The sequence below is a fragment of the Atta colombica genome, unplaced genomic scaffold, assembly GCF_001594045.1.
Source record: "Atta colombica isolate Treedump-2 unplaced genomic scaffold, Acol1.0 scaffold203, whole genome shotgun sequence".
NCBI lineage: Eukaryota > Metazoa > Arthropoda > Insecta > Hymenoptera > Formicidae > Atta > Atta colombica.
This window is the reverse complement of record NW_017259298.1, coordinates 399,569-413,498: the sequence shown is the minus strand read 5'-3', so window position 1 is coordinate 413,498 and position 13,930 is coordinate 399,569. Positions and strand designations below refer to the sequence as shown.

The 13,930-nt window shown below is 31.8% G+C and overlaps 3 protein-coding genes across 3 annotated transcripts in view; 2 read left to right on the top strand and 1 right to left on the bottom strand.

Moving 5' to 3' along the window:
- Positions 1 to 1,794, bottom strand: part of LOC108687228 (40S ribosomal protein S9) — a 4,052-nt gene extending 2,258 nt beyond the window's left edge. Inside the window, exon 1 of the mRNA XM_018192889.1 lies at positions 1,715 to 1,794. Within this exon, the coding sequence (XP_018048378.1) occupies positions 1,715 to 1,794 (80 nt within the window). The remainder of the gene's footprint in view (positions 1 to 1,714) is intronic.
- On the top strand, positions 1,539 to 4,632 carry LOC108687267 (ubiquitin thioesterase OTU1). Its single transcript, XM_018192955.1, has 4 exons — positions 1,539 to 2,035; positions 2,931 to 3,087; positions 3,612 to 3,928; positions 4,146 to 4,632. The coding sequence occupies exons 1-4, from the start codon at positions 1,793 to 1,795 to the stop codon at positions 4,362 to 4,364; spliced, it is 936 nt and encodes a 311-aa protein (XP_018048444.1). The 5' UTR covers positions 1,539 to 1,792; the 3' UTR covers positions 4,365 to 4,632.
- A 2,235-nt stretch (positions 4,633 to 6,867) lies between these two features.
- Positions 6,868 to 13,930, top strand: part of LOC108687266 (protein Lilipod) — a 12,079-nt gene continuing 5,016 nt past the window's right edge. The window contains exon 1 of the mRNA XM_018192954.1: positions 6,868 to 7,291. Coding sequence (XP_018048443.1) covers positions 7,232 to 7,291 — 60 coding nt within the window. The 5' untranslated portion in view covers positions 6,868 to 7,231. The remainder of the gene's footprint in view (positions 7,292 to 13,930) is intronic.

Here is a 13,930-nt window from a genome sequence, read left to right as displayed (position 1 = left end):
ATAAACGGAGATATCTACAGAGAATGAGAAACGGATTTTGAATTCGATAATTCCACAAATAAAAGTAACTGCCACGTATTAACAAGGGGCGGAAAAAAGAACACGTGGTCACGAAAATATTTCGAAATTAAAATCAAGCGTTGAGAAAAATAGAAACCAACTTCGCTACGATTATCACGATCGAATATATTATTCGAGATGCAAACAATGCATTCATTTATGGAAATTATTACTTACTTATAACAGCGCGAAGAAAGACAACCCTTCACCGAGACAAAAGCGACGAAAATGGCCGAATGGTCGAACGCACCTAAAAACCGGATATTATCGATGTTGAAAAAGGAAGAGAAGGGAAACAATGTCGCCAACACATATCGATTCTATCGATCTAGGGTCTCACACGGCATGAAATATCTATATGAAGCTGGCTGCGTTCAGCGACTCAACAGTTGAGTGAGCTATTGGCCTAATTTCCATCGAGGATTTAATTTGGATCAGAATGTAAGAACCAACCAATTACAGTCGAGTATTCCCCAGTCGAACGACAGGGGAATGACAGTCGACTGTAGTTGGTTGGTTCTTCTGATCCAGATTGAACCCTCGGTGAAAATTAGGCCATTGATATATACTTCCAGATCTAAAATGCTGATAGGATGATCTAAAAGAATACACCAATAACAGCGAGCTCCCACTTAACTGTTGAGTCCACTAAACGCAGCCAATAGCAGCGAGCGCTCACTCAACTGTTGAAATATACAATATGATAATGAAATATGCCAATTAAATGCAAGAGCTCACCGAGCACTTAGTGAGCAGTCGTGCTTCTAGATGCACCCATTAGCTGCGTTTAGTAAAAAAAGTAGCTTTGCAACTGTTGTAAAATTCTTTAATATGAATATACTTTAAAATAAATATATATTCAAGAAAAAGTTCTTGAAATATTAATTCTTCTTTTTGTAATATTTGCACAATATTTTTGTAAAATATTTCAATGCAATATTTTAAATTGTTTTACTAAAATGTTTACAAAATTGTTTACAAAATATTTTTGAAATATTTTATTGATGAATATTTTTGAAATATTACATTTTTGTAAGACAAAATATTACATTGAAATATTTTATTAAAATATTGCATTTAAAATATTGCATTAAAATTATATTTTACGAGAATATTATGCAAATATGACAAGGAAAAGAATTAATAAATTAATATTTCAAGAACTTTTTCTTGGACAAATTTATTTTAGAAAAAAAAACGCTAGAAAAAAGATAAGAAATTGATTACAAATGCTAAAGAATTATAATTAAAAAAAAAAACTTCAATTAATTGTTTGATTAACACAAACAGATTCGCCATAAAATTCGATCATTAATAAAATTTAAAAAATCTCAAATTGAAGTTGGCTATATTAATTTTTATTTTTCCCTCTTTTTCTCGCAATTTGAATATATCCGATTTTCTTGTTGCGCTCTGCGATACCATGCAATACGCGACAACTTCATGTTGCTCCACTCGCATTCCAATATTCCATTCGTGATTCGTGATTCGCGAAACGGAGTGGAGTGTGATGGCTAGTCGCTAGCTGTTTTGTTGTTATCGTTTATCGTGGTAACGATGCAGAATCGCGTGCGTACGTGATTGATCGCTCCGACCGTGACAACGACGACGACGACGACGACGGCGAGAGCAAAGGTGCCGCGAAGGCACGGACGAAACAGCTGATTGGCGGAGATCCGCGTCGTCCGAGTCCGGATCACGGCCGTCTCTAGTAGGAAACGGACCGACGGTCATGGCGGGTTTCGTGCTCCGGGTGAAGACTAAATCGGGTCAAAAGGTCGTCTATGGTCTAACGGCCCATGATAAGGTTTCTCAGCTGAAAGCGAAGCTCGTCGAGCTTACCGGCGTTCCAGCAGCTGCTCTCCAGATCCTCGGCGGCTTCCCACCGAAGCCCATCGACCTGGACACATCTAATGCCACGATCGAGGGCGTCGGGATTATCTCTGGAGATACCCTTATCGTTGAGGAGAAACAGGTTTGTCTTATCTCCTGGAAGCTGGGAATCGATTGTGTGTTCTTGAAATGAAGTGAAAATTACAATAGTGAATATATAGAATATTTATTTTATTAATATTAATATTAATTTTATTAGTCAACACCTAGTAAATTTGTTCACTTTTTTTGTGATTTTTGTCTCGTTTCAAAATTCACATTCGACCTGAGAGTACAGAAAATGGTATTAAAAAGCATGTGGTTTTCTTCTTTTTACGCTAGGGATTTTTCACAAGTTTCTCCATTTAATGATTCATTCTGGATTTGAAGCATTTTCCATGGTAAACTTTAATTGTTTTATTTTCAGGTTTAGGTTTAGGTTTAGGTTTCAAGGTAACATTATTACTGATATTTCGTCTATTGTTTTTGCAATCTCCTATGTTGTATCTTATTCTTCCGCTGTATTCACAGCGGAAGAATTATTATTATTATTATTATGTATTATTAAACAGACTCTTACATAAAGCATAATGCATAGTGCATAAGGGAATCAATCAATCGAAATTCTTCTTTTCTAATGAATGGAAGGAAAAGAAAGATTTTGATTAGTTGATTCGCTTATACACTATGCATTATGCAAAAATCTGTGCTGCAGCTTTGTGTCATAAAACTGTAATATAAATACACAATAACATGAAGCTTTTTAAATCTTTTTCAAGACATGAGATAGAGATACAGAGTGTAATGCCGAAATTAAAATTTGTGCATGAGAGTCATAAACTGGAACTTTATTTGTGCCAATCTCTGTTTAAGATCTCAAACATGTATCAAATAATTTAATTTTTGTAACATTAAAGTGATTTGTTTATTTATTTTGCTCAAAGCTAATTCAATGTTGAAAGCTAAGAGAAGAATCTCTATGTGAATGTCACATGCAGATCGTGTTCAATAGACATGAGCAAAGACTGGATAATCTTGGGAGATCCCATATCGTCGACCAGGAGAACTTTGCCAATATTCCAGGCGTTCTGATGAGGAAAGTAGTACCTGCGGACAATTCCTGTCTTTTTACCAGCGTAGGTTATGTCTTGAATGGTGAGCAACACTTATAAATAAAATTAGAACATTTTGCAATTTATTAGAGATAATATATATTCCTATACATATATGTTCAATATATGTTCAAATAATTTTCTTAAATTTTAAAATACAGAAAAGTATTAAGAAAATATAGTTTGTATAATTTTAACGCGAAGTACCAACGTTTCTTTCTAAAAAGACCAAGCAAGTAAATTATTAAAATATTATGAAAATAAAGACACTGATAAAAAATATTTCATCAAGAACATAATTATTGATAAGTCAAACAATTTCAAAATCTTGTCTTTTACGTAAGAAATATAATATTAATTTAAAAAATACAGAAACGGAGTTAGTAATGATCATTTAATACTTCTAGTTTTAAACTTATAAAACAAATGTCACGCTTTTAAGAATCATGAATTAAATAGACACTTAAGAATATTAAGGCTAAATTAAAATTTTATACATTTCAAAATAATAAGAGAGAAAAAAATAAATGTTAAACTCAACAAAGTTGTAATAATTTATTTCTTCAGGAAAAGTCGACACTACTTGCGCTAGTTTTATGAGGGAGATTATAGCAAACGCAGTAGCGGCAGATCCAAATGAATACTCCGAGGCATTTCTGGGCAGACCCAATGCTGAATATTGTGAATGGATTCTCAAGTCTGATGCCTGGGGTGGCGCCATCGAACTGTCGATCCTATCTAAATTTTATGGTTTGGAGATTGCGGTAATCGACAGTATTAACGCGATCATCAATAGGTTTGGCGAAGATCAACGTTATGCTCAACGAGTTTTTCTCATATTTGATGGGATCCACTATGATCCTCTCTATCTGGAACCGCTTAATGTAAATTTCTATCAATATTTAAAAATTTTCTGTAATCTCAACCTCTATATATTTTGATCTATAATCTCAACCTCTATATATATCACATCAAAATGAAAAAAGTCAAGTAGTTTATTTCTTTTTTTGGATATTTATTTAGAAAGATTTAACATAGAATTCTATGCCTTTTGCAAACTTTATAGTTTCGATTAACATTTTAATATATTTTCTTTATCAGGGTGGCAGTATTCAAACAATCTTTTCCATCGAGGATGAGAGGATGTTGCTGGAGGCTGCTCAGCTCGCGAAAGAGGCAAGATCGAGTCGCCAGTTCACGGATGTTCAAAAATTCACACTAATATGCATTGACTGCAAAATCATGTTAAATGGACAAGCAGCGGCTCAGCAACACGCCAAGGATACCGGTCACAAGAATTTCGGCGAAGTAGCAGCATAGCCTTGTACAGCAGCAGCTCTTATGATCTAACTGATCCAACTCTTCGGTGACTATCCTTGACTCTAAACAGTATAGGATGATATTTTGCAGTTGTTCTCTTCGGTTGAATTCGAAAATTTCGGTTTCTATCTATTTAGTCTTGTGGTATGCAATTGTAATTTAAATCCAAGCAATTGCTTATTATTGCAAATTCTTTGTACTAAGGAATTCTAACAATAGGGAAATTCTGTGCTTGAGGAACATGTGTGTGATATTTTTATAAATTATATTCGCAAATTAATATTATTGTATAATTATATATTCTAGGTTTATTAGTAATTATTATATTTTAACTGAGGAATTATTTTTTATTGATATTCTGAATCATATTTATATACAATATATTGTTATATTTATGCTAGAGCAAAATTGTTACATTTGTGTTGGAACAAAATTACTCTTGTTGCTTTCAGAATATTTTATACTGTTTAAGACTGAAGGATTGCCATTTTGCAGCAAGAGAAAAAAAAAGAGAGAGAACTAATATCTTTTTCTACTCGAACGAGGCGCTTGCAAATAATAGTAACATTATCATTAATGCGAATTCGTTTGCAATAAGGATTGTTAATGCGCATAATATACAAGTTACTGATTTTGATTAAACATTGTTCATTATCGATATCTGCAATCCCAAATCGACCACAAAAAACATGCATTTGATCTCCTTGAATCTTTACATTTGACTAAAAATTGTTTAAATTTTTTTTAACATATAGAGTTTTTAGAAAATTGCTTTTTTTCCAGAAAACATGTTAAATAATTTAATCCTTTTAAAGGTTATCGTGACAATAAAAAATATATAGTTAAAAGGATTAAATTATTTATTAACTGAAAATACGTAAACCCCGATTTGCATTTAATTGTTCCAGTATTGCATTAGTTTTCCTAGCTGAAAAACATTGTAAATCAATCGCATTGTACACAAATGTAATTTTGTTCCGTAAAAGCTGCATTTGCGCACAATTCGATTAATTAATCGACGAATTAAACTTTTGCCTAATTAATTTACACATTAGTAGAAATGGAAAAAAACAATAATGGTACAAATGCTTTGAAGCATTTTTGATTGGTCAATCGAAATGGCCAAATGACTTCGAAGTGTTGATTGGAAGGCACGTCGTCCTAGCTAATGGCTACTAGAGAACCCTTCCCTCAAGGGAAGAAAATAGCAAATTGCATCACATGACCTATTTCCTCTGATTAAAGCAATATAATGTAGGTATTCGCATCCGCCATTTTTAATCCTTTTCCCACTCTTTGTTCTCTCTTCAATCTTAGTTTAATGGCAGAATGGAGAGAGAGAGAGAGAGAGAGAGAGAGAGAGAGAGAAAAAGAGAGTGAGAAAAGGACTAAAAATGGTGGATGCAAATATTCATATTATAGTGTCTTACTCTGATTGGATGCGGGCATCAAAGCTCTCCATAGGCATGAAAAAAATTGGAGAAGATTGGTCACGCGACTCTCGAGTTGATTGGACGTGTCATTCACGTGATGCATTTGCCACTCTCCCTTTGAGGCTCTTTAATGGCTTTCACAACAGAAAAAGTAACTTTGCAACTATTGTAAAATTCTTGAATATGGTTTATACATAGATTCAGAGAAACTAAGAACAAGACCAATCAGAATTACAGAATTTTAAGCGGTGGCACAAGATGCTTGTTTTCTTGCTGGATTTTAATCTTGCCACCGTATTGGCTGCGATATTGTCAATACCAATTTTAAATCTGAAAGAATACATCAATGGCCTAGTTTCCACCGAAAGTTTAAATCGGATCAGATATGTAAGAACCAAACACAGTCGAGTATTCTTCTGTTAAGAAGAGTTAATTAAACACAATAGACACAGGCAACAGGGAATAACGAGCCGTCCAATCAGAATTCTGATATGTAAGTTCGACAGTATATCCCAGAGTTCTGATTGGATAACTCGTTATTCTCTGTTTCCTGTGCGTATTCTATTTAAGCCTTTACAATCGAACGACAGGGGAATCATCGACTGGGGATCGATTCTATATCTTGAAATGAGGTGAAAATTATGAAAATGAGAATTTACTAGAATACTGATTATTTCATTGGTCAACACCTAGATAAATTTGTTCACTTTTGTAATTTTCACCTTGTTTAAAGATACAGAATCGACCTTTTGTAATTGGTTGGTTCGTACATTCAGGGGGTCGATTCTTCAAAAGTGAAATTTACTGGGTATTGACCAATTAAATTATCAGTATTTTAGTAAATACGCTCACTTTTGTAATTTTCACCTCATTTCAAGATACAAAATCAATTCCCTGATCCGGTTTAAATCATCTCGGTGGAAATTAGACCAATAGCAGCAAGCGCTCACTCAACTGTTGAGTCCAATTTACTGAACGCAACCAATGACATCTTTCGTTTCTAGAATGAACAACATTTTTCATGGATCTCTTTTTGCGAAGAGCTGAGGAACGCAGTTGTGGCGCTCCAAGCGGAGTCAAGAAACGCAATCGGAGTATTCCTTTGAAGGTTAACTCCGAGTTTGTCAAACGGTTTGACTGGCTTGACAATCAGTTCTGATCAGTTCGTTAACAGCCTTGGTTGTTGATCGATCGGTCGGTCGATCGTTCGTCATGCCTATCGCCGTGCGAATACATTAACTCGTTGTTACACCCTCACGTACACACACCCGTCGCAGAGACCAAGCCGGGTGGGATTCACCTCGACCAACCTCGACGTTTCTCACGTCGCACGAAAGTGCCGTCCATCAGGGTATGTCGTCGCGGGGCCGTGCAATACGGTAAAATGTTGCCGCCGCTGGCCGATCGAGATCATTCGTTGACAACCAGGTGAAGATGGAAGATGACGCTGACCTCAGGGAACAATTGTTTCTCAACACCGTGCGCGAGAATATAGTGAGTAACATTGCAAATAGTCCCCTGAGTGTTAAAAACGCCCGTCCTCGCAGAGCTGCACGGTCGAGTTTCCCGCGTCATCGTGCGTGCAAAAAAAAGAATCTCCGTAGGCACACTGAGCTCCAAGTGTGGTGCTTTATGTGGGAATCCCACGGAGATTCACGCCTTTCTCACTGTCGTCACAATTGATCCCTCTGGAATTTCCACGAAGAATTGAATGTTTAATATTCATTTCTACCAACATGAATTAACTCCTATCTAGATAGTTCAATTTATTCATCTTTCTAGATCTAAAAATTAAATTTAATTAATTTGTTTCCATCAATGTAGATTAACTTTAATCTTGATTTTTAATCTATCTTTTTCCCAAGGTTGGGGATCGTAACTAGTTAAAAGTTAAAAAAAAATTAAAAAGTTAATAATTTTTAACTCAACTTAGTTAATTTTAAACTTTAATTTATCAACTTTTTTTAAATTAACAATTTTTCTATCTCTCTTCATACTAATATTTTTTTTGTTCTATAAAGTCTTAAATATTAGAGAATTAATTTAGAAATAGTTCAATGATTTCATGATGAGAGATCTATAATAAGAGTTACGGTAGGCAGTTTTTATTGACTTCGGTTTTGTCAATTCCCGTTTATATTTGAATCGCACTAATTTTAGATATCATAAACATTATATTTCAGCAACATAAATAAAATGAAATGAAGATAGCTTAGATGAAAAGCTTTGTTGTAGAACACTATTGTACACCCACTTATTTTCTATATTTTTACGTATATTTTTTGTAACAAATATCAAGTTGATGTAGTCATAAACATGCATGAGCAGTCATTTAAGAAGTTAAAGAAAGTTAGATAATGGTTAAAGAAAGAGAAATAATGCAAACATATATCCTTCTCTCTCGCCAGATTTTAATAAAAACACCTTACTGCTCACCTGGTGTGACTCTTATTATATATAAGTAACTTATATGCGATTATAAAAGTAAATTTACCTAATAATCTATATTTGTAAGTGTTATTTAAAGTAATCTCATTTTAAGAAAATTAGGATTCTGATCTCAAAAATGATTTTTTTTTAAATTAATTTTTTTTTAAACTTAAGTTAATTCAATTCTTAACTTTTATTATTAAGTTAATTCTTTATTCACTTCTAACTTTTAACTTAATTTTATTAATTTTATAAGCCATTAACTTTAACTTAATTTAGTTTAAAATAACATTAACTTACCTAACCCTGCTGAGTTTTTTCAGACCTAAAAATTAATTGGAATCCTGTTTTTATCAAGATTAATCTCGATTCAATTTACTCTTTATCCTTTTTGTAATTCTTGAAACTGAAATTCTAGAAAAATAAGTTGTGAACCGAAATTGATCTACATTGCTGGACAATGTCCAAGATTAAAATTAATCTATCAACGTAGTAACTTTAATCTTGATCTAATTACTTGTATCTTCTTTAATTCCAAGAATTAGAAAGAGATAAAGAGTAAATTTACCAGAGATTAAAGTTAATCTATATTAATAGAAATGGATCCAAAAGAAATCAAGAATTCAACTTACACTTTACATCTTTTCTTAATTCTTAAACAGAATTTCTTAATTCTTAAGAAAAGATAATTAGAAGACTAGAAGTTAAAAATTAAGTTAATCTACATTGGTAGAAATGTACCTAAGATAAAGAATTCAACTTATTCCTGTTTTCTACCATTGTAGTTTAATTTTAATCTCTCAAACTAATTCTTGACCTTTTTTTAGTTTTCTAAGAAAGATGAAGGATAGATTGAACCGAGATTAAAGTTAATCTACATTGGCAGAAATAGACATAAATGTTGCATCCGCTTGTAGATTCTATGATCAACTCATTGGTCACAAAATCGCAATTTTCCACATCATTGGCACGCAAAACTAAGCTTTAAGTTTAACTGGGATCGTCTATTATGGAATTTAATTTCTAATTTGCTTAAAAATGAACTTGTAATTAACATGAGAACAATTAAACGACAAGATCATCGCCTACTCGATGAATTGAGGTTGCAACTTCATTTTTAATTACTCAATTGCGAAAACGTGCCTTATCATTCATGATAACGTTAGCTACGACTGTAACCGTCGGAAACTCCGACAATTCCACGCTGTTTGCCGACGTGGATCGACAAACGGAGCCTACTTGTTTATTTATCTTAACGGGACAAATGTCCGTTCGTCCTCGATTAATCGTGGCCGATGCGAGATTTAAAACTTTCAACTAAAGATTTTAAAAAATTCAAGTTTGCAAAAGCATGTATTTACAAGCGAAGATCCTCCCTTTCCCTCAAATTAATTTTATTTTAGCAACAGCTGTGAAATATTGCCAAAGAAAAAGATGATGTTCCTCTCCCTTCCTTCCATAAAATGTTCTTTGTTTGTCTCTCTTTCTCCGCAGTTTTATAAATAAGATGCTCAACGAGCATTCTTTGTTTAGCGCGAGGCATCGTTTGCTTATTAATCTTTCGTCATTTATTTTAGTCTCGGTTGTAATATCGCCACTTGTGAATAACGTGGATTTACATCCATATCTAGCAATCTACAGGGTGTCCCACGAAAAGTTGTTGAAACTAATTCAACTGTCATTTTGAAACTGTTTAAGGAAAAGTAAAATATCTTTTAATGGAAGATATTTGACATTTTTATTTATACATAAAATGAAGACGAATATTATATCATTTAATAAAGATTTATAAAAATATTGCCAATTTTAATGTTATATATTTTTAAAATGTTTTTTTAATATCAAATTTTTTTTAAATTTACAAAATATATACATATAAGATTAAGAGCAGCAACATTTCAAAAATATGTAATATTAAGATTGACAGTGTTTAGCATTTTTATAAATGTTAAAAATATTTCCGATCGTCGCTTTATCTTAAAATAAAACTGTCAAATGTTTCTTATTGAAAAATATATTTTTTTTGTTCCTTACATGTACATTTACAAATAACTTATTAGTTTCAGCAATTTCACATGGGACATACTATGGGTTAATCCTAATTTCGATTTAATTTATGTTTTTTTAAATCTCTTATCTGGAATTTTGAATAAAATACCTGGAAAATCCCGTAAATTCTTATGAAACTTTTTTTAAGATTTCAATAAAACGCATTTTAATTTTTATGATCATTTCTACGAATATAAATGACCTTTGATCTCGGTTTAATTTATTCTGTCTTTCTAATTTTTAGAAAACGATAAAAAATTAAAACTGCTCATACAGCGCAGAAATTTGCAACGACATTTCTGTATAATTTACAATGTTAAGTACTGTTATATTGCTGTAATGTTGTTAAAATGATCTGATGGATTGTGTATCTTGAAACTAGGTGAAAATTAATAATTATACAAGTGAGCAAAGAATATTATAAGAATATTTATAATTTTTTTAACAGTATCGTGGCATACATGTATTTTGAATTAATTATACTAATGTAATTATTTTCATCTATTTAAATATATTATTTAAATATATTATTTCTATGTCACCTGTTTAAAAAGCGAAATAAGCCACAATACGATTAAATTGCGTTGCAATCATACGAGCCTATTCATTTTAATTTATAATTTTATTTTCATCTCATTTTACAATATATATAATCCACTTCCTGTGAGATTAAACAATAATTTATATTGATAGAAAAATGGATATTAGACCTAGAGAAAGATAAAAATTAAATCGAGATCAAAGTTAATCTATATTAATAGAAATTGACATTAATCGCAGAAGAATCTGATGGAGAAATTTGACTTTGAATTCACGATTTGAATTCGTGGATGAAAATTCACTGGACCTGAGGCGTTTCGTATATCGAGCTTAAATCTCTAGCTTTCCTTCTCGTCCTGCTCTTTCTCGGCGCCCGTAAGCTCGAAAACTAGCGGGAATGCGTGAACGGAAGAATTTCAATCGTCGGTGACGTCTGGCACCGAGTACATTCACCCGGCGTTAAATGCATCTTGTAAATCGTTGTCGCGAAGGAAGCCCGGCGAACGTGGACAACGTCTTCGTTTTGCGATTCCTCACGATGCTCCAAGAAACCGGTCGCTTCGCCGAGAATCCTGAACGAAGAAGCCGAAATAATAGAATCGAGATCGGAGATCTTTATACAGAAGAAAAAGAAATATCAAAGAAATGCTTTATAAAAAGAAATATAAAAAGAAAAAAATGTAAGATGTAAGAACAAAGTCTAAAGCATAGAAGAAATATAAAGTACAAAGTATGAAATATAATAATAATAACAATAATAATGTAAAACAATAATAAATAGAAGATGGAAACGAGTGAATAATATATTTAATAATAAAAATCCTTTGCAACGGATATGTAACTAATGTCCGTTTCTATTAATCCGTATTTTTTATGTCTATGTGTAATTAATTTTAATGTTAGAGTTTAACTAACTCTTTATCTTTTTCTAACAAGAAAACATACTACATTACAAGAGCAACATCAACAAATTCATATTACTAGTTGAAAAATCATGTTTAATAAATATTTTAAATGATCAAATCTTGGGATCCTATGATTAACTGATTTGATTTATACTTTGCCTCGGTGGACTTAAAGTTTTTGGGTATCTATTGTCAAAAACAGAATTTAAAAAGGTTAAACTGAGAAATCTTGCAGTTGAATAATCGGATGGACGGACAAACATTAAAATTATAAAGTAGTTTGCTACGCCTACTTAATAAAAGAAAGAATCCTAAAATATATTGGCATGATCGAAGAGGTTCGTGGAACTTCCAATAACTAAAATATAAAATAGAAGTATCGAATATGAGAAAAGAATATGTAAAAATAACAAGTATAAATTATGAAAAATGCGCTTCTTTCAAGATCTTAAATAAAGGGAAAGCAATATTTAAAAAAAGAAAAAAGAAAAAAACGTTAGGAAGTAATTAGGGAAATATTAGGAAAAAATTGGGAAAATATTAGGAAAAGATTAGACGACTTTCATGATAGTGATTGTCTCAATTATCTATGATTGATATGATTATCTATGATGAAAACTTATAAGATAAAATAAAAACTTCTACTTGTTGTTAACTAAAAACATGAGTTTACCTAATACTTAGTTTTTTGATAACATATACTTATCGACTTTTACCTCTTTGGAAAGTATTGTGAAAGCACGTTCCACTTCCTTTTCGCGACCCGCCTGGTAATCCAATTGCTTCGCTTCCGCATTTAGTTGATCAATCCGGAAGCAGCTGTCACGTGTAATGAAAAAGCAAAAAAGAGGATAAAAATTACGAAATGCAGACGATAAAGTCATGATCAATGTTCAAACTGCGCACAGATTTGTACACGAACGAGATAAAGCGTCCACAAGTTGAAACTTCAAAGAGCAACTTAATATAATCAAATTCCTGATTCCGTCAAGCGCGTCATAAAATGATGTATTATCATCTTATCTTTGTTTAACATTCGGTGAACAACAAGGGATAAAAATGAAATAATATATCATCATTTACGGGGCACAGTTAGTGAGAAAAAAATGAGGGGTATTAGTATGAAATTCGCGTGATTTTTCAGAGACCGAGAAAAAGTTATATCTTTTTCTACATTCCTATCTATTTGATATTTTGTTATTAAATAAAACATCGGACAGGAATAATAATAGTTTTTTGAATAACAGTTATTTTATCGATATATTTTATTCGATGTTTTAAATAACAGTTATTTTATCATGAAGTTTAATTTTTTTTTTCCTTTACTTCCATGTAAATTAAATACGCAGGAAACGACAGCGACAGAATTAAATTAATGCTGGAAACAAAAGAAAAGAATGCATTCCAGGAAAAGATATTTCTTTCACAGAAATATAATAAAAAAAAATAATTAATTAAGGATATTAAATATATTAAATATTAATTTAATGTAAACATATCGTTCATTTGCTACAATGACAACTCAAAAGTTGCAAAAAAGCAAAAACTGTATTTAATATTTAATATTTAAAATTAATTGTATTTTAAAATTAATATTACCACACATATAGTTTAATTCAAAACGCTCAAACTTTCTGGAAAATTTTATTTTTTAATTGTGTCGAATGAGTGATATATACAGTATATATGTTTATTACAAATCAAAATAGATTATGTGATATGTATGTTTACAAACGAATGAAACATAATTACTAAAATGCCAGTAAAATAAGAATATATGTACAGTATAATTCTTAAACATTTATATAAATAATATTAATTCTTACAGAGAAAATGTATTTCTCTATTTCAAGTAATACTTTTCGTATTGCAAAATTGTCGGTAATTCTATCAAAATTTATATCTACATATATATTTTATTTAATACACAGGCTCGATTGTAAATATATAAGTGGGTAATAATTACCATTAGCGTACGAATTAAAGTACATATAAGTTTATATTGCTATTCTTCCCCCTTCAATTTTTTTACATGAAGCAAATACTCGTTCGCCACACCTAGTTCTGACTAGGTACATTGGACTCGCAGAAGATCGGTTCTATCTCACTTTCATCCGTCCTATTCTCGGCAAGAGGCCGTTGCCAGCAACGATGCTGAAAATGTCACGCGTACATGGCTATCCATCTGTAATTATACAGACTTCGTTTT